General features: G+C 42.6%; 1 protein-coding gene across 7 annotated transcripts in view; it reads left to right on the top strand.

Moving 5' to 3' along the window:
• The first annotated feature begins 3483 nt into the window (after positions 1-3483).
• The window catches only part of MTM1 (myotubularin 1), a 94228-nt gene continuing 71301 nt past the window's right edge, over positions 3484-26410 (top strand). For 2 of the 7 annotated variants that reach the window (XM_033111174.1, XM_033111161.1), the window contains exon 1: positions 3486-3559. Coding sequence is in view for 1 of the 7 variants with exons in the window: in XM_033111182.1 (XP_032967073.1) it covers positions 7312-7345 (34 nt within the window). In the remaining 6 variants the exon portion in view is untranslated. Of the gene's footprint in view, positions 3560-3805; positions 3819-5730; positions 5779-7305; positions 7346-26410 lie in introns of those variants that run through there. The other 5 variants (XM_033111196.1, XM_033111166.1, XM_033111189.1 and 2 more) reach the window with 5 other exon arrangements.

Below are 26410 nucleotides of genomic sequence, written 5' to 3'. Positions count from 1 at the left end.
TAGCAGTGTAATTTTGCCTTTTCCCCATATAAGTGGAATCATACAGTATATAATATTTTGTGTATTGTTTATTTTACTTAATATAATCTTTTTGAGATTCATTCATGTCGTAGCATGTATCAATGAGTCTTCCTTTTTATTGCTGAGTAGTATTCCACTGCATGGACATATCACCATTTAGCCATTTATCCATTGATGGGAATTTGAGTTGTTTACCTTTTTTACTACTATTTTTAAAAGGATGCTATGAATATTTTAATGCAAGTCTTTTATGAACCTAAGTTTCCATGTCTCTTGGGTAAATACCTAGGGGTGGTATTGCTGGGCCGTGTGTACATTTAATTTTATACATCACTGCCAAACTGTTTTCCAAAGTGGCTGCACCCTTCTGCTGGGGCTACCTTTCAAATAAAGGGCGGGGGTGGGCACATCCGTCTTGTGGTTCTAGAAGCAGAAGTTAGTCCTAGGCATTCGTGTGGTTATTCCTCATAACAAGCTCATGAAGTAGATAGTAATATTCTTATTCCACAGATGAGGACTTTGAGGCTTAGAGAGATATCCTTCCTCAGGGTCACATAACAAATGGAAGAACTAGGAGTTGAGTTCAGAGGCCTTCATGCCAACGCCCAGTAGCTTGTACCCTGCTCTCTCTCACCTTTCTTCCCATTAACCAGCCTGGCAGCTTGGGAATGCTGCTATCTTGTCTTTCTGTGTGCCGCACTCACCTCTGTCCTTGCTGTGCTAGGACACAGCAACCCTGGGAGGTGGCATATGACTCCTCTTTTTCAGAGGAAACAGGTAATGATCAGAGGGATGAAGTAACTTTCCCAAGGCCTGCAGCTTGTCTACAGAATTGCTGGGATTGGAATTCAGGCTTCTTGTTTACATGTGCTTTCTGCCAGGGCACAGTGCCCCTAGCTACATTTAAAGTTTTCATTTCTGACCACCTCTTTCTTCAACTTTCTCCTTCCTCTGTAAGAATGTCCTTCATTTTCCTCCACCTTCCTCCACCCCAGGCCCAGCATAGTGAACCAGGTAGAAGCAGGTGGTGGCAGTCCCCAGCCTGGCAGGGGTGGGGACTGGGAGTTAAGAGCACCTGCACTAGGGTCCATGTGGTGAGTGTGCCAAGGGAGAGAAGCAGGACACAGGTAACTTCCTTTCTCAGGCCTTCTTCTCAACCAGGAGGCTAGGGGTGGGGGTAAGAGGTGTGCCTGGCCAGGCCAAGGGTGGCGGCCCATCCTAGTCCTACCTGCTCCACTTCCCCCAACTCGGGAGAACAGAATGGAACCTCAGAGGATAAGCGATACCTCCAACCTGTGCCTTAGCAAAAGCAGGAGGACACTGGGGGAATGGGTGAAGGATGTCCCACCCAGAAAGATTATTGAAGAAGCAGCCTTATGTCACATCTATTGCTGGCCCTCCCTATTGTTCAGGAGCCCCTGGTTGGGAGGCTGACATCTCTCCCCAGGCCCCCTGCAATTGAGGTGTGTGTGCACTTGTGTGTGTGTGATGCAGGGAAGCCTGAAGAACCCCCGACATACACAGAGACACTCATGCACATACTTTGAACGATGAGATGCAGCCCCAGCCTGAGAGAGGTCAAGAATACAGCGACCTGGCCAAGGGCAAGGTGGGAACTCCTGGATGGCACTCAGCCTTTATAGTTTTCAAAGTGCTTTTATCTCCATTCCCTGCTTGATCCCTACACCTACACTGTGAGGCAAGCAGGGCAGGACTGACTGTCTCCATTTCACAGGCCAGACACTGGTCTTCTACACTGGCCCTTTCTGCTTTGGTTGCCTCTTTCTGGAGCTGGTGCTAGACTGGGGCTGGACCCAGATTGGAGGTGCTGGAGAAATCTTCTCCAGTAACTGCAGCCTTGGGATGAGAAGTGTCCCTGCTCCCCCCAATTCCACCCCCATGGAGCAAAGGGCTTCAGCCTCATCCTTGAACACAGTGCCTACCATGTGCAGGTTCTCCCACCCAGCTGCTGCCCTCCCTCCACCCACCCACATTTTCTTCTCTCCCTCTCCTCCAAGACTCAGAGAGGTGGGGATCCACTTATGCAGTAGCCCACCAGGGAGACTTTCTGGCATGCAACGTACGCAATCAAGAAGCTCTTACTGAACACTCTTTCAAATCAAGTACCAATGTGAATGTGATTAAGGAAGTTCACAGCCTGGGGAGGGGAGTTGGTGTGGCACACAAGTAAACAAATGATGACAAAGATACTATGAGAAGGGCTCTGGGGACAGCTTCTAATTCTATCTGTCCTAGGAGCATGTGCTATTCTGCCACTTTCTAAGCCACTCTGGCCACTTTGGCCAATCCAGGACAAAGGAACAACATGTGTGAAGGGTTGGAGGGAGGAAAGAACCTGGTGCATCCAGAGAGTAGAAACAAGCTCCTTGTGACTAGACCAGAAGCTGGGGTGAGGGGAGAGAAGAGACGCGTTAGAACTGGCTAAAGAGAAGGTGGGGTTGGAGTCTGAAGGTCCTGTTACCCATTTAAGAAGTCTGTATTCTTCCACAGAGTTAATATTGTGTGTGTGTGTATAATGATATAGGATTATACACACACTCACACATACATATATTGGTATCATGTAAAAGAGCTGCTTTAAGATGCTAGAGTACTAACAGATATAAGAGGGAAAAGGTCATGTTAAAGCAGTCCTATTTATCATCACTTACCAGAACTGCTTATGTGTAATTATCGTGCGGCACAAGAAATATTACACATATTCTTCTGTGCCCGAGTATTTTTTTTTAATTACATACTGAATTGTCTTCTGAAATTGTCTTCCTTCTTTCTCTTTTTTCTTTCCCTTTCTTTTTACTGTATTAATGGTCGCCTGCTCCAAACTTCAAAAAGTGGAAGGAACTCTGTCCTGAAATGTTTCCTTTCACTAAGTCTCAAGAGAGTTCTTGTAAAGGTGCTGGCACAGCATGAAGAATGCGTCAGCTGTTAGCTGGGTTTGTGAAATGCAAATTCTGTATCAGTCAGTGAAATTTCTTTTTCCCTTATTGTATCTCAACTTCACGCAGCCAACCGTATGTACCCAATATTAGCTAAATTTAGTAACATCGCTAAAGTTTTATCTAGGGAAGTTTTCCCTCTCGGTTTCCCCTTTTTGGAGAAAAACAGTGAAACACAGCCAAGAGTACTAGGACTACGCTTCCCAGCGGCCTCTTCTGTGAGCCTACTCCAACTTCCCTTACAGGGGTGGGTCCCTCTAGCATCTTGGCCCTGCCCATTCCCGGCACCACATTTAGAACTACAACTCCCAGCGGCCTCCACGAGCCAGAACCTTCAAAGGGTTTCCCAGCAGCCTCCCGGGCGAAGAGCCCCGCCCCCGAGACTGGCTCCCCAGGCTCCCTGGCGCCCTCAGCCCGCCCCAGCCCCTGTCACGTGACGCACCCTCGCCAACCAACGTGCGGAGGAGGGCGGCGGGCGGTGGCCAGGGGCGGGGAGGCAGCAGGGGGCGGGCTCTGGAGGGGGCGGAGCGGGGCCCGGGAGCCGAGCAGCCTGGCAACGGCGGTGGCGCCCGGAGCCCAAGGTGGGTGCGCGCTTGCGGCTGTCCTGGCTCCCAGCCGGACTCTGCGGGGATCCGTGGTGGGGGGGCCGGGACGAGGAAGTTGGAACCCCCCTGGGCGGGCGGGTCCCGCGGGGCCTCGCAGCACCCTCGGGGGTGGGTGAGTTCGCCCGAGCGTCTTGGCTGTCCCTGCCGGCCAGGGCTGAGGCCGGGGAACAGCAGGCAGGTGCCTCCGGCTTCCCGGTTCTCCTCGCCCAAGGTCCCGGGCCCGCGGCAGGCGAAGGTCGGGTCTGGAATCGGGGCTGTGGGGCCGGGGAGTGGGGGGAGGGGGCGTCACGGCCGCTGCCCTGACTTTACTTCCCGGTCCCGGGGCGGCGAGCGCGCCGGGCGACCGCCCTGCCTCCCCGGAGACGCGCCTTGGCTGGTCATTGCCCTGGCTCTCCGCGCGGGGTGTGTGCCCGCCGCATCCCCTGTGGGTCCTGTCGAGCGGCTGCAGCCCGTCATTGGCCGCAAAGCCTCGATCGATCGGCGTTCTCGGCCAGTGTTTCTGTGTCTCACACGGGAGGTTTAACTGTTTTTGCAACAGTTGAGGGAAGATCTGAAAGGGAACGGTTAGTTCCCTGATACGCAGTCGGAAGTATGCACAGGCACGAGCAAGCGCCCTTTGCCGAGTTGCCTCCCTTAACTGTCTTTTGCTGCACTCAGGAAGTGAAAACTAATTTTAGTTTTTGCCTAAGCAAAGATGAAATGAATCTGCTGCAAAAATTGCATTATGGGCTTTTTAGACGCATACAAAGTATGAGGCGAAGTGGATTGTAACTGGCTTTGAAACATACTAAACCTTCACAAGGATGGACTCATGGCATATTAGAATTGATTGGGACCTTGAAGTTCATAGAGTTCATTTGTTTCTCAGATGGGGAAACCAAGGCCCAGAGAAGATAACGAATGTGACCCAGGCTTCCTGGCAACTTCATGGCAAGGCTAATATCATAAGCCAGGTCTCTAGGGGATATCTTGGTGGCTGTCTAGCCTGGGTACTTTTTTTTTTAAAATCACAGCCCAGTTTTTGTTCCTTGTAAAGTATCCACCTTAGAGTCTTGAGACTGAGCCAGCGATTTTGCTATAGTTCATACTGTTTTGAATTTCCTTCAAAACCAGTTTACCAGCCTTATAAATAAGAATCAGGCCTGTTAATTTATAGACACATTTTACTTGCAGCCCACATACCACCATTAGGTCGTAGGCATGACCACTTGATCACCAAATTTGACTCTGAATGACTTTTGGCTATTTCATAAAACCAAATCTACCCTTGAGAGATTTCATACCATGGAGTAGATTCAAACCATTGGTGCTGCCAGGGTATAGCAGCCTCCTGAGGTGCTTGAAAGTGGAGAACATTCATTGGGGCTGTTAGATTCCAGTACAGTTATTAAAGGAGGATTGGTCTCCTTCCCTTAAAGTTCTAACACATTTATCAAGTTGCCAGTGGTTTCATTCATTTGTTCAACCCAGAATGTCCATGGTCTTCCCACAGTGTCCCACACACTGGGAAGATGGCAGACAGCACCACTGATGAGGTCCCAGCCTTACAGAGCTAATGTGTGGGGAAGCAGACAATTACACACACACACACACACACACACACACTGCTGTATATTCTAGTGGAGATGAGCAGTATGATGAAAAATAGAGCTCTGGAACTCTCTGATGACAATAAAACAGGCTGGCATGAATGAGAGTGACTTGGGCATTACTTTGAATGGCTAGTTTTAGACTATCAACTGCTGCTCCATGACAGCAAATAGATCGCAAAGTAAATCTGTCTGAAAGAGATTCTATGGAGTCCATCATTTCTCCAGCCATTGCCTTTTGGAGGATAGGTTCATCACAGCCTCATTTTTACTTGGATTTTCCCCCCTTACATGGAAACAGTGAGTAGTTTCAAACACCTAGAGTGGTGGTCTTCGAGTCCCTTGCTATCTGAGTAGTTACCTCACTCTAGCTACAGAAGACTGCTGTGGTCCGTATGGCTTGTTGATTCCATGCCAGTGTCTGCTGGCCTCAGGCTATCTTACATGAGGATTTCTTTTCCTGCACACTGGTTTGTACTGGGAACCTACTATATGATATGCTTGTCAATCTTCATATTGTGTGGTTTGTAAAGAAACAAGTTCATTTTGAAATTACAGGCATACCTCGGAGAAATTGTGGGTTCAGTTCCGGACCACCGCAATAAAGTGAGTATCGCAATAAAGCGAGTCGTCATCTTTTTGCTGGTGGAGGGTCTTGCCTTCAATTTGTAAACAAATACAGCATCTGTGAGGCATGATAAAGGGAAGCACAACAAAATGAGGTATGCCTGTAGCGCTAGAGGAAAGAAGCACTCAACTTAAGAACAAGAGTGCCAATAAAATGGCATTAAGGATAGCTTACTATGAAAGTTTATCTATTTAGTGCCTTTTCAGTTCTCTCATATGCTGTGTGTTCATTGGCTTCAAAGCAAATGCTTTCATTGTACAGGTTCTGAAAAATGGTTCAAGTTACATAAAATACTCCAGTATTCTTTGTTCCAAAGTGAAAGGAGGATTAACAAAGTGTAGTTACTTTTAAACACACTGAAAGAACATGTGGTTCTTGCTCTTATTGAAGGCTTCAAAATAAGGAGAAAAGCTAGCGCCTCTTCAAAACTTAATAGGTGACATTTTGAACTGGTCGCCAAAGGATTTCAAAGGCCAGAGATTGTTGTTATTTCTAAAGTTTTTAAAAATGTTATAAAAGAATAAATAAGAGGTTGTTTTCATTATTCTTTAGTAATTTCCCTTCCCTGTTTTTGACCTCTTTGAAGTTCTGCTTTCTTTATTTTCTGGTTTCTCAGTTCATTATTCCTTTTTGGCAGATGGCGGTGGGCAGGGGCTGTCATTTGCCTAGAAGCTGTTGACTCCGGATTTGAATCCTGGCTCTAATATTACCTGTGTGATTTTAGGCGAGTTACTTGCCCCTGTGCCTCAGTTTCCTTATCTGTAAAATGGAAATAATCATAGTACCTTCCTCAGAGTGTTGTTGGCAGCACTGAGTGATACTCCCTGTTAAGTGCTTAGAATAGCATCTTAACATAGCAGACACTAAAGAAAAGTTGAACTTGAACTACACGGAACTCCATTCTTTAAAAAAAAAAAATGATTCCAGGCGTGTTCTAATAAACTTTTGGGAATCTAGTAAACCTGATTTTCTGGACATTTCTCTTCATTTCATTATTGACTCGAGCTTTTAGTTTCAGGTGATGCTGGTAGCAGTGTTCACAGTTCTTGCAGTGTTAAGTTCCTTTTACTGTTTCGACTTTAAATTACTTGAGGCCATATTTTGTTTGTTTCTACAAACAAGAATAGAGCAAGAGAGGGCTTCTTCCAGTTCCTCTGCTTTGAGAGCGAGAGGTACCAGGAGACCCAGCTGGAGTCCGTCCGATGAGATCCAGTTGCCGCCCGGTAGTTGGAGGCTGGTTTTTCATGTTTACAATGCATTTTAAAAATGCATTTAAATGTTTACAATGCATTTTTCCATAGGAGCACCAGGACCGTTTCATCTTTTTTTGTTTTGAAGAATGTGACAAGCTTCTCTTTAGAAAATTGGCATCCTGTGCTAGTGCTTTCTTTCTGTTTCTACCTGAGGAACAGGAGTGGGAAAGAGCCTTGTGTCTGTGTGAAGTAGAAAGCTTCCTGAATTTGGATTTCAGAAGCCAGGTTCAAGTCCTAGTTCTGCCTCTTCTTAACTCTATGACATGGGACAAGTCATTTCACTTCACTGCTGGTGAGTCTTCCATTTGTACGACAGAGCTAAGAAAACCTGCCCTACCAAACTCCGAGAGCTCTTCAGAGAGTCCAGTGCGCCTCAGTACTCTTTGAAGACTATGTGGTATTATTATTACTGCACTCATGTGTTACATAAGCCATCACTATTTGGAGAACTGGTATTAGAGGGCAGTGTCCTTCCTGTTCTTGGCCCATCTCCCCTGTAGCTGTCTGTGGAGCCTCTGCCTTCTCGCTCTCCCTCTTCTGTCAGCATTGAGATATGCAAGCGTTTGTTTGCCTCTCTCAAATGAACCTGAAGCCACTGGTACACCTTCCAAGCTTCTATGTTCTTTATTCCTAAAATGATAGCACTCTATAGCCAATAGTCAAAAGGTGAGCAAGGCCTCTGTCAGGGAATATTGCCTGCCTTTTTCTGCAGGGCCTCAGAATGAAAGTCTCGCCTTATTTCGAATCAACACCTTCCCTGAGCTCCTCAGTGCAGCTTGAGGCCCTGCCGAGTTGCTCCGTCCATGTTAGACTAGATGCTCGCACTCCTGGGTCTGGGACAAGAAGAAAGCCAGGGACTTGATTGTTCTCCAGGTCCACCTTGTCTTGCTTGTCTGAACAGGGCATGCAACGAGTGCTCTTTTCGTGTTATTTGAATTTGTTTCTCCATATCTTGAAATGATTCCATATGTAGTTCCTGGAAATTTCGTGTACTTACGTGTATATTCGTTTGGTATTGTGTTGCTCAACTCTGTGATACCTGCGTACTTCAGTATTAATTTTGTTCATCTTTCAAGTTTGTAATAAAGACGACTGAGGTTGGAGACGTTGTTCTGGGCAGGTGAAACCTAACATGGCCTTCCTCATGCCGTAAACACTTAGGAAACATTCTCTGACTTGAACTGGACAAGGGGGGATCATTTAGAACTTGTTTGGATGTGTTCATTTCAACGAATTGTTTTGTCTGTCTGGGATCATATTCCCTGACTGCAAGATGAAACAACTGAGCTCATGCTTAGCCTTTCTTTCCACGGGCAATTAGCAAATGAATAAGAAAGTTCTTTGAGTCCAGTGCTGGGAGAGGTCTCACACATTGCTTTCCCACCCTTTTCTTCCCAGCTTCTGGAGTTTTAGGCTATTGTCGTGAGCAGTTTGTGTTTAGGTTCGTTTTTCTTTTTTGCTTTGCTTGTGGGTATGTTGGGGGCGGGAAGGGCTATGGGAAGTTGAAGGGTAATAATTGAAAGTAAAAAGAAAAGTGACTTGTTTGTAACTCATGCGGCTTGGACTTCCTGGCCTGCAGACCTTGACAACAGAGAGATAGCCTTTCTTTAGGTTGTCATCATCGTTAACATGTTGCTATCACGTCCTTGAGCTTTCTGTGAGAAGGAAACACTTTCCCAGAGTCTCTTACAGTGCAATGGACTGCGGTATCAGGGTGTCCTGTGCTCCCCTTCAGGGGAGCGCTGGAGGCAGAAGTGGGTCCTGAGGGGGATTCTTGGCATCAGGTCATGGTGCTTGCGATATCCTCTCACTTTTAAGTGGCTTTATGGCCCTGAGACGGTGTAGGTGGGGACGGAACAGAATGGGCTGTGCTGTCACGGTTCATTCCAGCAGGGCTGCAATGGGCCCGAGCTGTTTCACTGAACTAAGAAATGTCCCTGCACAGCAGTGACCCCCGGCCATGACATGTCCGTCTATTTATGGGTCACAGTGAGAAGGAAGACTTGTGCTGGGTTTCGGTGAGACTCCAGGAGGGCACTGCCTTTGACACTGGTTATGTGGCAGGTAGGATAGAAGAAACCCCAGTCAAGATTCCATTTTGAGCTTCCTGGTCCCGAAGTGTCCCTTGCACACATCGGTGGTGCCGACCTGTGAGAGTAAGTATAAGGCCCTGTCACCATTACACACAGAGGACAATTGGAGCTCTTTGTCGCCCTCACTTTGAGACATGATAACTGATTTTTGAAAGTTGAGGCTGAGTGTAACCCTGCTGCCCATTTCCTATCTTCATTGTTCTCCACTCTGAGATGACGTGATCATTCCTCCAGAGGTTCCCATCACTTCTGTACCACCAAACAGTGTTTCCTTTTCGATAAAGAGTGTCCTGATGCTTCTTCTCGGCTCCTGGGAGTGTAGGAGAAATGCAGAATCTTAGGCCGCCCCCAGACCGACACAGCCAGAAGCTGCCTTTTAATCAGCCCACGAGGTGATCTGTACGATCTGTACGTAAGCAAAAGTTTCAGAAAGCTGGACTAAGTAGCAGTTCACATCCTGGCTTCCTGGCCGATTGTGCTGTCCCCTGGAAACATAGTTTGAGCTACAGGTGTCATCCGTTTTCGTAGCAGTCCCATTAAAAAGTAAGGAAGCACATATTTGAACTGACTCTGGGTGGTGAACACACAATGGGATTTATAGATGATGTAATGCAGAATTGTACACCTGAAATCTATGTAACTTTACTAACCATTGTCACCCCAGTAAACTTTAATTACAGAAAAAAGTGAAGAAGCAGATGAAATCGATTTGAATAATAGATTTTGATTTAACCCAGTATATCCAAACTATCATTTCAACATGTAATCAGAATAATAATTACTGAGCTGTCGCTCCCTTTGTGTGTACTAAGTTGTGGAAATCCGGCATGTACTTTACATTTACCGCACTCCTCAATTTGGACTAGTTCAGGAGCTCCACGGCCTAGTGGCTCCAACGTGGGACAGCGCAGCTTGGACATACATTTTGGCCTTGATTTGCTGGTGGTGCCAGCAGATTCACTGGCAGCGGCACTGCCGCCGCAGGTAAACGTGGTTAATGGTCGGTGTAATCCGGGCCAAGCCCTTTGCTCAGTGCTATGACATACATTTGCATCCTCACTTGCATCCTCACAGCATCCCCACCGAGCTCCAGAGAGTACTTTTCTGGGATTCAGTTTGGTGAGCCATCTTAAGAAGTCACCATTGGTCTACATGTGAAATGTAAGCTTCTTTCTTGGGGCTATCCTCAAAAAGTGCGAGGACCACCTCCTTCTCTGGCTCCTTGGCGAGGACGGGAGTTCCTCAATAGAAGTTTCCTTGGGCTGGAAAAGCCTGTGGTTTGCCTCGCTGGCTGCTCTAACTTCACCTAGGGAGGTTTAAAGATCTGCTCCTCAGACCCCACCCACAGACCTTCAGATTTTGTTTGATCTGGGGGCGATCAGACATCTACATTTTGAAAGTACTCTGGGTGATTCCCGCATGCGGCCCGGCGGGAGAGCAGCTGTGATAGGAGCCCAGGACGGCCCTGCCAATCACCTGGACTTCCTGTTGAAATTCACTTTCGGACTCTGGGTCTGTGAGGGCGGTAGAACCCTCCGCAGTGGCAGCACGGTCCCCCGTGAGGCTGGTGTGCTGCTTTGAGTCACACTTTGACTTTGAGCAGCCAGCCCAGCAGAATCACCTGAGGGCGTGGGCCAACCAACGAGTTCCCTGGCTGGGAGCCTGGAGTGTCTGATTCAGTAGGTTTGGGTGGGGCCCAGGATCTGTGTTTGGAAAGGCGCGATGTTTTCTGTATTTCACCAGAAAGGATCATGTTTACTCTAGATTTTGTGTAGGCTCACTTCTAGTGCACATTTTTTAAGATGTTGAATTTTATCAACCCCTTTTTCTGCCTTTACGGAGATACTTTTTGTGCACCTCTTTAAACCTGTGAATGCATGAACTATTAGAAGGGATTTTCTAATATAACTTTGCAGCATTCACCAGGTTTGCACTGCTGGTGTGAATCCAATGTGTTTCTTACTGATGGATTTGTTTGGTAATATTTTCTTCAGGATTTTTACATCTGTATGTGTGAACGAATTTAGGCTTTAATTTTCCTTTCCTGTGCTATCTTTTTCTCGTTTTTGCTAGTCTTGTAAAGTGAGTTGAGAGTACTGGATTTTTCTGGTCTCTGGAAGTTTGTATAAGATTGGAGTTACCTGTTCCTTGAATGTTTGGTAGAACTTGCTCTAGAGCCACCTGGGCCTGGTGTTTGGTGTGGGAAGATTTTAAACTACCAGTAAATATCTGCCATATCTGTAGTTACGTCTGTCTTTTCATTCTTAAATCGTAATATTGGTCACTTGTGCCTTCTCTGTTTTTTTCTTGATGAGTCTCACCACAGATTTGCAGTATGAGGTTTGTCAATACGTGGAAATGAATGAGGATAATTATGTTCTCAAGGTGTTTTGATTGACTTTTAGTGAGTAAAAACTTCATATGATTTTAAAGTCAAATTTATATCGAGGTGTATTCTGAGAAGCCTTACTTTCAGCCTTGTCTCCTGCCAAGTGTGCTGTCCCCTCCCCCCACGATATTATTCATTTTTAGTTCAGTCTTCTGTTTCTTTTGCAAATTTGAGCACGTATACACACATTTACATTTCTCCTTTTTCTTACACCAAAAAACAAACAGAAAAACACAACAAAAACCCACACACTACATACACTATTTAGCCTCTTGCTTTTTTCACTTAAAATATATCCTGGAAATAATCACTCTTCATTTTCTCCTTCCTTCTTTCTGTCTTTGGATTTATTCTGCTGTTTGGATGTTTCAAAACATAGTATTTTTATTATTGCTTAGTTGTAGTATGTCCTCATGTCCATTGTAATTATTTAATTCTCCTGTTAGTCGTTTAGTCTCATGTCAGTCATTTAGAAGTCTATTTTTAAATTTAAATTTACATTTTCTAGCTATTTTAAAAACTGATCTCTAACTTAATTGCATTATGGTCAAAGCATGTGGTCTGAATACTTGTAGTTCTTTGAAATGTACTGAGGGTAGGTTTATATAGTATTTTGTGGTTTTCTTCTTTTCCTTAGCAGAATGCGTTTTGTATCCATCCACATTGTCTCATACATCAGCAGTTGGTGACTTTCTGTTGCTGAGTAGTATTCTGTAGTGTGGCTGTAATAGAACTTGTCCACGTCGAGGAACGGTTGAGTTAATTCTTTTTGGTTTTTGGCCAGTATGAATAGAGCTGCTGTGAACATTTGGTTACAGGTCTTTATGTGGACTCGTGTTTTCATTTGTCTTGTGTAAATATTTAGGTATTGCTGGGCCATATGCTTAGTATATGTTTAACTTTACGAGAAATGTCAAACTATTTTTCCAAAGAGGCCGTGCCATTTTGTATTCCCACTGGCAAAGTAAGTAAAGTATAAGAGTTCTGCGTGGGCCGTATCCTCACTGACACGGTATTGTCTTTTTTTTTTTTCTTTCTTTTTTTTTTTGGTGAACTAGATTGTTTCCCTTATTATTCAAAGCATAATTTCATTTATTGTTATTTTAATTTTAGTTTTTATATTAATTTCAAGTGTATAAAACAACATACTGGTTAGACGTTTACACCCCTCACAAAGTGATAACCGCCCCAATTCTGCTACTGCTCTGACATCGTATATAGCTGTTACAGTACCGTTGACTATATTCCCTATGCTGTACTTTACATCCTGTGACTATATACATATATTAAATTATAGTTGACATTCAGTATTATTCTACATCAGCTTCAGGTGTATAGCACAGGGGTCAGGCATCTACATAAACTATGAAGTTTTCCCCAATAAGTCCAGTACCCAGCTGACACCCTACATAGTCTTTACAACATTAGATTATATTCCCCATACTGTATTTCACATCCCCGTGACTGTTTTGTGACTGCCAGTTTGTACTTTCTAATCCCTTCACTTTCTCCCCTGCCCCCCAAACCCCCTCCCATCTAGCAACCAGCAGTTTTTTCTCTGTATCTCTGAGTCTGTTTCTGTTTTGTTTACTCATTTATTCTGTTCTTTAGATTCCACATATAAGTGAGACCATTGGTATTGTCTGTCTTGTTAAATTGCAGCCATTCCAGTGGGTGTGTAATGGTAGCACATTGTGGTTTTAATTTGCGTATTCCTAATGACTAATGATGGTGAGTATGTCTTCATGGGCTTATTGGCCATTCATGTATCTTCTTTGGTAAAGTGTCTGCTCAAATCTTTTGCCTGTTTCTTATTGGATCGTCTGTCTTATTATTATTATACAAAGTCTTTATCTATTTTGCATACCTTTATCAGATATGTGATTTGTAACTACTTTCTCCCAAACTGTGGCTTACCCTTTCATTTTCTTAAGTGTGCCTTTGAAAGAGCAAAGGTTTTCATTTTGATAAAAATCTAATTTATTATTTTTTTCCTCTTATGGTTTATGCTTTTTGTACTCTAAGAAATTTTTGCCTAACCTAAGTTCACAAAGATTTCCCCCTATGTCTCCCTCTAGGACTTTCGCAGTTTTAGCTCTTGTGTTTAGCTCTGTCATGGCAGACAGACCCTAGGTTGGCCCCCCTGATTTGCATCCCTCAGTGCTCGTACCCTGTGTAATCCCCTTCCTTTGAGTTTACAGCCTTGTGAGAGCTGGACAGAGCATCCAGCTAAGTGGTGCTCAGACTTCTGACCCACGACCCACGGAAACTGTGAGATCATTAATGCGTGTTGTGTTTAGCTATTGAGTTTGTCATGCAGAAATATAAAGCTAGTATGTCTGTGCTTCATTTCAAGTTATTTTTGTGCATTGTGTGAAGGGTCAAGATTCACTTATTTTTCCATATGAATATTAAATTGTTCCAGCATCATTTGTGGAAAAGACGAACCTTTTCCCATTGAGTCTCCTCAGTATCTTTGTTGAAAATCAATTGATCGTTGCTAGGACCTCCAAAACATAGCCTAATTCTGGACTCTATTCTGTTGCATTCATCTGCATGCCTATCTTTATGCCGGTACCACACTGTCTTAATTACGGAGCCATTATAGGAAGTCTGGAAATTGGGTAGTGGAAGTACTCCAACTTTGTTCTTTTTCTTTCAAGATTATTTTGGCTATTCTTGGTCCTTTGTCTTTCCATATAAATTTCAGAATCATCTTGTCAGTTTCTGTGACAAAGCCCAGTTGGATTTGGTAGGGATTGCATTGAATCTATAGATTGACATCATACCAATATTAAGTCTTCTGATTCTTGAGCATGATACATATTTCCATGTGTTTGCGACTTCTTTAATTTCTCTCAGCAGTGTTTTATAGTTTTCAGTGTGTGGATCTTATACGCATTTTGTTAAATGTATCTCTATTTCATTTTTATGTTATGCAAACGATATTTTTATACTTTAATGTCCATTTGTTCATTGCTAACAGTGTAAATACAATTCATCCTTATGTTGACCTTGGGTATCATGCAACCTTACTAAATTAACTTACTAGTTCTAATGGTTTTCTGTAATAGTCTTAGGATTTTTTACATGCATGCTCATGCCATCCACAAATACAGTTTGACTTCTTCCTTCCAATATGTTACACCTTTTGTTTTTCTTTCTTGCCTTATTAAACTTGCTAGGATCTCTGAAAGATATTGACTGCAAGCAATAAGAGCACCAACGTTGTGTTGTTTCTGCACTTAGTGTGAAAGCATTCCAACTTTAACCATTAAATCCGATGTTACCTATAGGTTTTTCATAGGTGCCCTTGACTATTCCTAGTTTGCTGAGAGTTGTTGTTATTGTTTTAAATCATGATTAGATGTTGAATTTTGTTTGTAGAAGCCATGTCTCAGATAACATCTTCAGGAAGATAGTATACCTCATGAGTAGCCCTGTTGGGAATTCTTTTTATTCTTCTGTGGAGCTACATATATTCCTCCTTCAAAAGCCATGCAAATTGTGTCGGATTCATACGTGTCTTTGTTATAGTACTGGAATTTCTTCATCTTGCCTTTCTTTGCCATTCTTTTGACACTAGTTTTGCTTTCTGTTCATCTCCTTGCCTTTTTTCCTCCTCGCTTTTTTTATTTCCGCCTTTTAGATTTCATTTCTTCCACATCTGTGAAAACTTCCTCCCTGCTAACAGTGCCAAGTTCTAGAGGTGCGTGTGTGGGCGCATGCACACGGGAGCGTGCACGCGCACGTGTGCACACGCACAGTCGTTCATTCGGTTCTTTCACCTAATTCTGTAGCAGGGATGGGTGGCCACTTGTATTTATGGCGGAAATAATACGAAACTGCCCCTGGTAGGAAGATAACCATTTTCCATACTCTGGGTCACTGTGAGTCTTTCTCTTTCTGAATTTCCAAGGCTTTTAATGAAGCCAGGCTTTGGAGATTCCCTTTGGGCACTCCTCTAACTACTATGGCAAACTGCCTATTGGGCCGACTACTAGTTCTGCCGCTGATCACTGTGAACCTTTGCTGTCAACCTGCTCTTCTAAATTAGGACTAATTAAGATGTATCAAACCTACCTAGCATTTTCAACAATTGGGAGACCTTAGGCAACATTTGAAAACCTCACTTGCTGCTTTATTACTTCTAGCCCACGAAGAGAAGGGACAGGAAGCTCCAAATCAAAAGTAGCCAGCTCATGTTTGGAACTCGTCTTTGGAATTGCCTTAAGAGACCATGTCACCATTTAAAAAAAAATACCCTCAATGGTGTCAAATCTTTGAGTGAGGACTTCGCTTTTGGTTTTAGGCCAAAATCATTTTGAGGCCCATCTATTAAATAGAGAGAGTGGGCATTCATGCTATGGGAAACATCGTTTTTCATTTAAAAATTGAGATATGGTAAAATGCATGAGATGGTATCTTGTGTGGCTTTAAACTCTAAAGGCAGTTTCAAAAGAAGAATTGGAGGAGTACTTGGAATAGTGACAGTGTTGCTGGAATAAGTGTATTCCATCTAAAGGGACTGCTTTGAAGAATAACTCGACTAGCTACATATGCACTGATAGTCATTTTAACAAAGGCCTCATTATGTCATAATTGTGCCTCATGGGGTATTTTACTCTATTGTTGTCCATTAGTAATCAGTTTTCCTTCTTTTTAATATAGTTTGAAAAAAACTTTTCCATGCCACAAAGTAATATTGCAGTAGACAAACAAGAAGGAATGTACTGGTTCAGTGCCTCACAGACATGGATTTGGGGGAAAAAGTCACTATTTGTTTACTTGTCTTTAAAATGAAGGCTACAGTTCTTTGTGACCATCTGATTTGGTAACATAGAGATGGAATTCCAAAAAACCCAAACCAAAAACAACCACCAAAAAAAACCCCTTTTTTATTCAGCTGTGTAAGCAGAAAACATAATGCCCTCATGTTTTATTTGCTCATCTACTAGATAATTAGAGCAACAACTGTCTGTTAGTAGATAGGACGGCCAGACTGAGTGGGTTTGAATTCTAACATTGGCAGTTCTTAGGGGACATGTTGTTTAACCTTCCTGTTCCTTGGGGTTGTGTGGTTTAATATTAGTTGCCTTATGAGCTTGTTGGGGGGATTGAATGAATTCATCCATGCTTAGAACAATGCCTGACACACAGTAAAGGATTAGTAAATGGAAGCCATGGTCGTTATCCATGAACGGATGTTCAGTTTTGCCTTAATTATATAGTATCACCTGCATTAGTGTCTTTACCGTGTCTCCCCGAAAATAAGACCTAGCTGGACAATCAGCTTTAAGGCGTCTTTTGGAGCAAACATTAATATAAGACCTGGTCTTATTTTACTATAACATGGTGTTATTATTATTTATTTGATACCTACCCATTTTTAATTGCTATTTAACTTGTCTCATATTTAGTCATCTCCCCAACTCAATTGCTAGCTCCTTGAAGATTTATCTCAGTTTTTTAGAATTTCCCACTTTGGACTACAGCGGTTACCCAGTATACATTTACTAACTGATTTTTCACTTCTTTGGAAACAGAATTAAACAATTATGTATGCTGAGTGAGGAGTGTCTCAGAAATGATTGGCCTGATGTCATTTCATTATTTCTTCTAAGAAGCTTATGTTAATCTTCCAGTGCTGGTTAATTTAATAGATGTTCAGTGAATGCTTATAGGTGGATTGACAAACTGGATTATTGTGAATGTAATCATGTTGACATGACCATTTTGTAGATTGTTAATTTCTATAATGAACCTCTTGTCTCTGTTGTTCATTGGATTGTGCCCCCCAGAAAGATACGTTGATAGGCCTAGCCCCCAGTACCTTGGAATGTGACTTTATTTGGAAATAGGGCCATTGCAGATATTACTGGTTGAGGTCATACTGGAGTAGGATGGGCCCTTAATCCAATATGATCGGTGTCCTTAGAGGGGAATACCATGCAGAGAGACAAAGAGAAGGCCATGGGACAACAGATACAGAGATTGAAATGCTGGAAGAGGCAAGAGGGACACACCCCTTGAGCCTTCAGGGGACCATGGCCCTGCTGACACCCTGACTACAAACTTGTAGCCTCCAGAACTGGGAGAGAAGAAATTTTCTGTTGTAAGCCCTCCAATTTGTGGCACTTTGTTACAGCAGGCCCAGGAAATTCAGATCCTGCCCAGCCATTATTTTGCCATTTTCCCTCTTGCTGCTCAAATTACAGTGTTGACAATGCTGGATTTTGTTTCATCTCAAATGGATGATGTGCTCACATTTTCATCCATTTTCTCCAAAAAATTTGATTTATATATATCATGTTTCCCTGAAAATAAGACCTAACTGGAAAATAAGCCCTCGTATGATTTTTCAGGATGACATCCCCTGAACATAAGCCCTAATGCATCTTTTGGAGCAAGCCTTAATATAAGACCCGGTCTTATTTTCGGGGAATTCACAGTATATATATATATATATAAGTATATATATATATATATATATATGTATATATATATATATATGTATGTATGTATATATGTGTTTGTGTGTATATATGTGTGTATTTAGTACTGGAAAACTTAGCACCAAATACAGTTGTAGTTCTCACACGTGTGCCAGAAGCAGGAGACATTTATACGATTGTTCATAACAGCACTGTTGGTAATAGTGAAACGTGGATCCAGTTCAAATGACCATTGAGAAGAGAATGGAAGCGCAAGTGTGGAGTAATGAACTACTATGCAGCCATGAAAATGAGCGGAGCCCCACTCCACACATCCACATTTATGGCTCTCTCAACAATGTCATGTGAGAAAGTAAGGGATAGAAAAATGGGTAATGATTCTGGTTATATATAAAAGTTCCAAGCCACACAAAATCAACATAATATTTAGGGATATATATTGCATATGTGGAAAATGATACAGATAGGCAGAGGAGTTACAAATTCAAAGCTCAGCCCTAGGGAGGGAGGCTGGAGTACCTTTAATGACTGAAGTCTGATGTCTCCAAAGCCATGAAAGTTTCTGGGGGTGATAACTGTGTTCATCATTCATCGACTGGGGGCTGAGAGCTCAAGCTGCTCTGTGCTGGTGCCACCACATGAAACAGCCTTGGCCGTTAGGAAGCTCAGATCGAACAGAGAAACCCAGAATTTCAATGGATAAATACAGTACAGCATGAGAAGTGAGCCAGTAGAAGTTTGTGCGACGTACAGAGAAGTGAGGGGTGTGTGTGTGTGTGTGTGTGTGTGTGTGTGTGCACACGTGTGCGTGTACGTGAGGAGGTCTGGAAAAGCTTCCTGTGTCTTGAAGTGGGTAAATAAGGACCCCCATGCCAACAAAGCTCCTGTTTGTCCGCCCACTGAAAGTGCCTGGAGGAATTGGTCCGAATGACAGGTTATCATCTCCAGCCTTTTCTCCTCGCTTTATTTTTCTAGAAGCTGCACACCTGCTCTTTAGTTCCGTTCTGTTCCTCCGCCTCCACCATTGATTGCTGGAGGAATGTTTGTCAGCAATGCCCAGTCTGAGAAGGTCCTTGGAAAGTAAGATGATTTGAACTGGCACCTCCTTACTATTACAGCTATGACTGTATAGCATATACGTATATTTACTCTTGCCACCAACAATTACCATTTCACTTTTGTTAGGCTACTTTTTACTTATAAATTTAAAATGTACTTTTTGGGAACAGTTTCTCACAGGGGAAAATAGTTCCACAAAAGACAATTTTATCATGGAGCAGATCAGCTGGGTTCATGAGTTTGGGAATTGGCAGGTGGATGGGGAACTTGATCTTGTTCCTATTTTAAAACTTTGTTTACTGGCAGGTATCTGATGGTTACAAAATCCATCGGTGAATTTAAAGATCTGTTTAAATGTATGTAATATCATTACTAGGCAGTCTTTTTACATTGGAAAAAAGCTAACCTGGTGGTGGTTGACTTTTCTAATGGTTTATTTCGCATACCAATTTCAATTTATGAAGCGTTTCTTAAGTTACTCTTTTCCATGGCCACAGATCATGCTGCTAAAGCCAATCAGCTGTCTTGAAGATATGCCATTTGTCTGGAGGGGACCAAGTCATAGGGTGAATAGATCAGCTCAAATCCATCACTTAACCACTGGAAAAAATGATTCAAAATACATTCTCCACTGGGTTTGAATAATATTGTTTTTAGCCAGAGATCTTTGCAACATTTAAAGAAGTAGAAGTAAGTGTAGTGTGATCTTTAAAATGAATAATAAATATCAAAAAGATTCGAAGAGTGAGTTTCTAAATGAAATGCTGTTTACTATTGCACAATTTCCAAAGAAGAATCATCAAAACAAATCCCCTCTAGCCCTGAGGTTTGATGTGGCTGAGACAAATTGAGAAGCTCTAATGCATATGTGTTGCATGTGTCTCTGTGGACAGAAGCCACTTACTTTGACGGGGGTACTGTTTTGGAATAAATCCAGTTAGATTTACTCTAAGAAACCTCTCGTGTATTTCTAGATCCTTGAGCCAGAATCGAAGGTAATGAGGCGAGGTCTCCGTGTCAGAGATCCCATGGAAAGTTTGCCTGGGCTAGGCGTCAAGTGTTTTCTTTTTCTAATGGAAGTAGGCATGCTTTGAGGGTATACTTCTTGAAGGCTGTTGGAGCCTTGCCAAGATTATATGGACCATCTTAGACAATATGCATGCATGGCCGCTAAGCAGTGTTACAGATGCATTTTATGAGGAATCCAGCCAAGTATGTTAGTGCCAGCTTGAGGAATGACTTAGAGTTCATCAGAACATCTTGTGTAGGAGGAAGGGACCTGGAATGGGAGTGTCTCTGTGTTGCCATCTGCTGTGCCAGCATTTTACACGTTTGTCATCATGACTCCGTGAGGTAGGAAGTATCATGCCCATTTCATGAACAGGGAACTACAGTTTGTCCAGGCTTGCATGACTGTTATTATTAATCAGGTGACAAAATTGGGATTTGAAGCCTAAACTGGTCTGAATACAGAATCGCCTCCTTTTTGCAACCACATCGCACAGTGTTGCAAGTGATCGTAGTGCGTTTTTACAAGGTATAAGCTCTGAATGGTGGAGTTAATAGCTTATATTTTAGTTTAAGAGGACATAATTATTACTTGCTTTGGTCGAAGAAAGTTCACTTGGAAATAACTTATTTTCATAGTTTAAGGCAGAGGGTGACAGCCTGTTTTTGTAAATAGTCTTACTGGAGCACAGTCACACCCCCCTTCATTTCCGCATTGCCTCTGGCCCTTTTCATGCTACAACACAGAGTTCAGTAGCTACGTGGCCCACAGAGCCTAAAATACTTACTATCTGCCCCTTTACAGAAAAAAGTTTACCCGCCCCTGTTCAAAGGAAAATGTAGAGAAATGAAATACACCCCTGGTGTTGCAGATCGTTTGTTTTCCTGTGGGTTAGGCAAATGTAGAAGACGAATTGCCAGTATATCGATCTTAAAATGGCCAGGGTGAACATTTCTGTGCTGAGATTGGTTTGGTTGAGGGCATCCTTTTCATTCTTTTGCCTCCTTGGTGGCCTACAGTCAGAGCAACCTGAATGCAAAAGTCAGAATACGCTAATTTAGTAAATCCTGTGTTTACAGGTACTCCAGGTACAGACTAGAAAACTCTGCTAGTGGTTCTCCTTGGGGGTAGGGAGTGACACTCCCCCTAGAGGCCACATTGCAAAGGGGGGGGGGTGATTTTGTTGTTAGTGTAATGTATTGAAAAATATTATGTATCAGTGTCCTTTTATTTCTCCTTTATATTGGAGTTAAGGCATTATATTATTTTTTGAAATTGTGTTTAGGTTGATAATATCTATGATTTTCATTTCCGGCTAGCAAAGGGATTTACAGAAATTTGTTTTATAACAAAGGGAGCATTCCTAAGTATTTGGCATTTTTTTCAAAACAGACTTCCAAGTAAAGAGAGCTCCCTTAGAAAGACCTAGAGTTCTGGACTCAGAGGCTGCTCATGCATAACTTCTTGCTCACTGACCGGCTTTAGAAGTCAGTTTTCAGACTGGGTAGGTTTCTGCAGCTTTCAAGGGAGCGTCCAGAGAAAGACTGTCTTTAAACTGCATTTAAACATCAACACAGAATACGAAAGCACAGTAAGTAAGATGCAAAGAGGAGGCCTGCATACCTTTCATCGCTGTGCATGGAAAGTTCAGAAGAACCACAAATGCAGGGCCATTGATCTCAGATCAGGTGACCATGGGAACTAGAGCTCCCCTTGGAGTTTAGATTTTGCTCGAGAAGGCCCTGTGAGGCAGCGGTCCAAATCATTTTCTGATTCTGCTTTTAGATGTTTACAGTAGGGCAAACATGGCCTGCGTGTGTTTGAAAGTGTTTACAGTTATGTCTGCTGCAGGTATTTTATGGAATCTTGTCTTTCATGGTCAACAGAGAGCGAAACAGTTTCTCAGTCTGGAAGGAAGGGCGTGGTGGAAGAGGTTTTTGTACCTTAATTTGAAATGTCTGTTTCTTGGGAAAAGTGTGGAGCCTAGGGCGGAGGTGGTCAAGTTCTTTTTGGCGCAGATTGCCTCAAAGCAGCCTAAGTCACTGCTGCCCAGAGCCGTCCAGCCTTGAGTTTCTTGATTAGCCCAGGGTTTGTTCTACCCTTTTTGAAAGCTTGCATGAATTTCTGGCTTAAATGAAACATTGAACAAACAGCAGTTAAGTTCTTTGGCCAAGTCTTTATTGCCCAGTTCATTCATTCATTTAACAAATACCTATTCAGTACCTACTGGGTGCCAGCTTGGCACTGTTACCGGTGTTGGAAATGAAGCAGTAAGTAAAACGGACCAGAATCCCCGTCTGGTGGGGGCTTGTATTCTGGTGGGCGGAGGTAGACAGTAACAACAGATACCTGAAAGGTGGTAGGTAAGTGGTAGGCAGAGGAGATGGAGAGGGGCAGAGAGGGAGGGAGACACAGAGGGAAAGGGGGAAGAGAGGAGGAAGGGGGACTTAGCGGGGCAGAGAGTGGGATAGCATAAGACCACTGAGGTTAGTTGTCTTGAATTTAAGGAGAGACACGATTAAGGCCATGTTGTGACTTAAAAATTTGATGTGTTAAATAATACCACCATTATTTGTAGGGGTTTGGAGGCCCCAAAGATTGCTTGCCTAGATGAATCGAGTTTTCTTAACTATGTTTCTTAGTCTAAAAGTCCTCATCTGCTGAGCTTGAGACCAGGCGTATCCAACAGGTTTTGTTTGTTTGTTTGTTTGTTTGTTTTTTCAAAATAGAGACCACTTGGAAGCACTTTTCCCTGTGTGGAAAGGACACTGCAGTGTTGGTCAGAAGGCCCGAGGCCCCTCCACTAACTCGCACGGAGCCTCGTCAGACCCTCTAGGCCAGCGTTGTCCAAACTGTGGCCTGCGATCCATTTTTTATTGGCCCGCAGCAAATTCCAAAAATAGATTTAGTTTACTTAAATAAACCAGGTGAGGCAGTCCATACTTCACCTCGAGTGAGCGGCCCGGCTGTTTGTGTATTTTACCGCATATGGCCGTTGGTGAAAAACGTTGAAAAAAGTTTGGATACCCCTGCTCTAGGCTCTCCTCCTCATCTTCTCTGTAATAGGGAGGATTGGCCTTAAATCATCACAAAAGGTTTTTGTTTTTTTTTTTCAGGATCAAAATGATAAAAAGCTACCTTTGGTTAGAATCCTCTAATTAGCATATATATAGGGAATTAAGTTTCAATTTTCACTTTAAAGCCGAGGTAGCCCAAATTCAATGTTTTTTTAAATAAAAAGGATTAAAACTTCATCTTTAGGGGTTTGGGGCAAAATACTCTATACATAAACAAAAGGGTCACTGACTTTTGTAAACTTCACTGCAGATTCTAATTATTGAACTGCATTTAGACCAACATAGACATTTTATAGACGAAGATACGGATGAACTTTCTATATCTGATAAGTTTGAGGCAGCGTAGGGCCTGCACTCACCCTTCTGGTACATTTTCCTCAGCACTGCACTGCTTCCCCTGGTCCTAACGACACATGATTTTCATGTCCTTTTTAGAGAGAAGCTTTATAAGGAGGTCAGCACCAGCCACGCACTATCCCTGTGGTAGTTAACTTTCTGCCTAGTACTTGTAGCATTAGGACTGATTTATAGACGAATTTGTGACAGTGTCAGCATTCGGTAATTATCCTTTCATAATTGAAAAAAATGCTAATCGTTTGTTAACACATATACCGGGCACTGTCCTAAGCTCTTCATAGGTATCACTATGTTCATTTTGTTCCCAATTATGTTGCAGTAAAATAAAGATAATAGCTACGTAAGGCCAGAGAAGTGACATAACCTGCCCCCGATCCAGGGGTGAGTTGCGGAGTCAGACTTTGAACATCTGTGCTCTCCAGCATCATGCTGTTCTTGCTTCTGTACATTTCAGGGATCAGTGGGAACCACTCAACAAAGAGAGGTTCACTGATAAGATTTTACAGCTGACCTCATCATGGAATTGACCATGTTAACCGAGCCTTTGGGTTTCTCAGATTGGTACTTGGTCCAACTTTTAATAGTCGTCATTTCTCGTGTACCTCTAAAAATGACGGCTGTAGACATAAATAATTGCATATTATAGGAGTCCGTTTATACGAAATGTCCAGGACGGGCAAGTCTACAGAGAGCAAATTCGTGGTAGCTTAGGGGCGGGGGACTGGGGAGTGATGAGTGACTACTCATGGTTTGAGGTTTCTCTTTTGGGGTGATGGAAATGTTCTAAAATTGATTGTAGTGATGGTTGCATAACTGTGGATGTACTAAAAGCCATTAAATTGTACACTCGAAAAGGGTGAGTTGTATAGTGAGTTATATCTCAATAAAGTAGTTTAAAATAAAGGGAAAGCGAGGACTTTCCTCTGTTACATTTAGTTCATTTTAAGTTGAAATTTTAAAATGAGGAATGAAGAAAACAAGACGACTCGCCTTCTTTTATGGTTTATAAACAGGAACAGGAAGGTGAGGCCTGAGTTGACTGAATAACCCAGCATTTTAAATTTTTTCTGTTGACTTGACAGTAATAATTTAACTTGTGTGAAAACACTGACTTGTTAAAATGTGTTAAATATTACAGGATCTGATTACTAAAAAGGAATTTTATATCTGTTACTGAGAAAATTCCCCTAATATACAACCATGTCTAGTGAATAGAATAATTTCGTGGCGAAAACATCCCGACTTGCTCTATCTAGCACGTCTCATCCCTTTCACTGTCTCTGAAAATACTGCATTATTTTGCTTAGATTCGAATTTAAGATTACAGAGGTTTTTCAGGGCTGTTTTGTCTGAACTATTTTGTCTGAATTTAATTCATTATAGAGTCATTGTTCATTAATCTTTTTAAAAAGCTATTTCTAATTTTAGGTTGTGCCACGTCTTAGTGGTTTCAGGTTTTTGAAGTTTAGTATCCCTTTCTGTAAAGTATCATATAGTGCCCTAATTGTTCATTTTTAAGCCTCAGCAGTAGTCCCCTAGTTCCAGTGTTCTGGGATTTGGTGAACCAATATACAAGCTAACCCCATCATGATGTTTCACAATATTGTGCATTTTGCACATAATCATTCATTCGTTAAATAGTTAAGAATGTCAGCTGTGTGCCAGGATACAGACATGACCCAAACGGATCCCCTAATCGGCCTTGCTCTTGGAGGGCTGAACTCTGGTGGTGGTGGGGGAGGCCTAGCAGTCCTAATCTTGTAAGATTGTCCTGGCCATCTCTCTGCCACTTCATCCGGTATCTGCATCTTTTCATCTCTCTTGGGCCTTACTTAAGAACTGACCGGCACTGCGAAGCTATCGCATCACTAGGTTTGTGCCAAGGTGTGTGAAGATTCTCCGTGCCAGGTTTTGTTAGCAAGTGGTTGCTCTTTCAATGAGCCTACCAAAAAGATCCCATAAATACCAACAGACCTCATTGGATTGGATGTGGTGTACCTCCCTGGGACTTCATGTGTTTCTCTGTCATTAACTTTGGTAAATACAAAAACCAAAGCATTGCTTAGTTTCCTGTTGTTGCTGTAATCTTCACAACTGTAAATCTTGCATTAAATGACATAGTGTATGTTCTGAGTATGATGCTTTCGTTTATGTCTGAATTGTGATAAATATGCATTATTTAAATGAAGTGTATACCTTCCCTAGAAAATACTGATTAAATCAAATCTTACTAATTTGATTTCTATCAAATCCATGCCACTGTAAGTTGCCTTAATTTGGAGAAAACAGAATTCTTAAAGGGGAAAGACTGTGAGTTCAATTGTCTACCCTTTTTATCACTCTGCCGCCTCTAAATAACCTTTAAAAATTAAGAAGTGTGGAAATGTGAGGCCTAGAACTTAACTAAGCATTAAGTTCTTTTACATGACAATTTTATTTGCTTTATTTATTTATTTATTTATTTTAACTTTTTTTCAATTAGTTTCAGGTGCACAAAACAATACACTAGTCAGACGTTTATCATTTATATCCCTCACAGTGATACCCCTCTCCCCCATCCACTACCCCTCTGGCATCGCACACAGCCATTACATTTCTACTCTCTATTCCTAATGCTGTGCTCCGCTTCTTGTAACCATATATATATACACACACATATATATGTATAAAATTGTAGTTGACAATTTGAATGCTATGAAGAGAACGTCCAGGGATCTGTGTGCTGTCTGCCGCTGAGCTCCCCCGTCCATGCGTCCTTAGCTGCTGTTCTGCGTTCTTCCATAATGCCCTGCACCTTTAGCAGAGCTCTGTCACGTGACCTGTGCTGTGCTTCTTCCTATGTGTGTGTCATTCCCACTGGAGACTACTGTGGAAATAGGGCCTGGAAAGTGGAGTACCGTTGGTTTTCAATTGCAATA

This window comes from Rhinolophus ferrumequinum, chromosome X (assembly GCF_004115265.2).
Source record: "Rhinolophus ferrumequinum isolate MPI-CBG mRhiFer1 chromosome X, mRhiFer1_v1.p, whole genome shotgun sequence".
Taxonomy (NCBI): domain Eukaryota; kingdom Metazoa; phylum Chordata; class Mammalia; order Chiroptera; family Rhinolophidae; genus Rhinolophus; species Rhinolophus ferrumequinum.
This window is presented reverse-complemented; position numbering and strand designations above follow the sequence as displayed.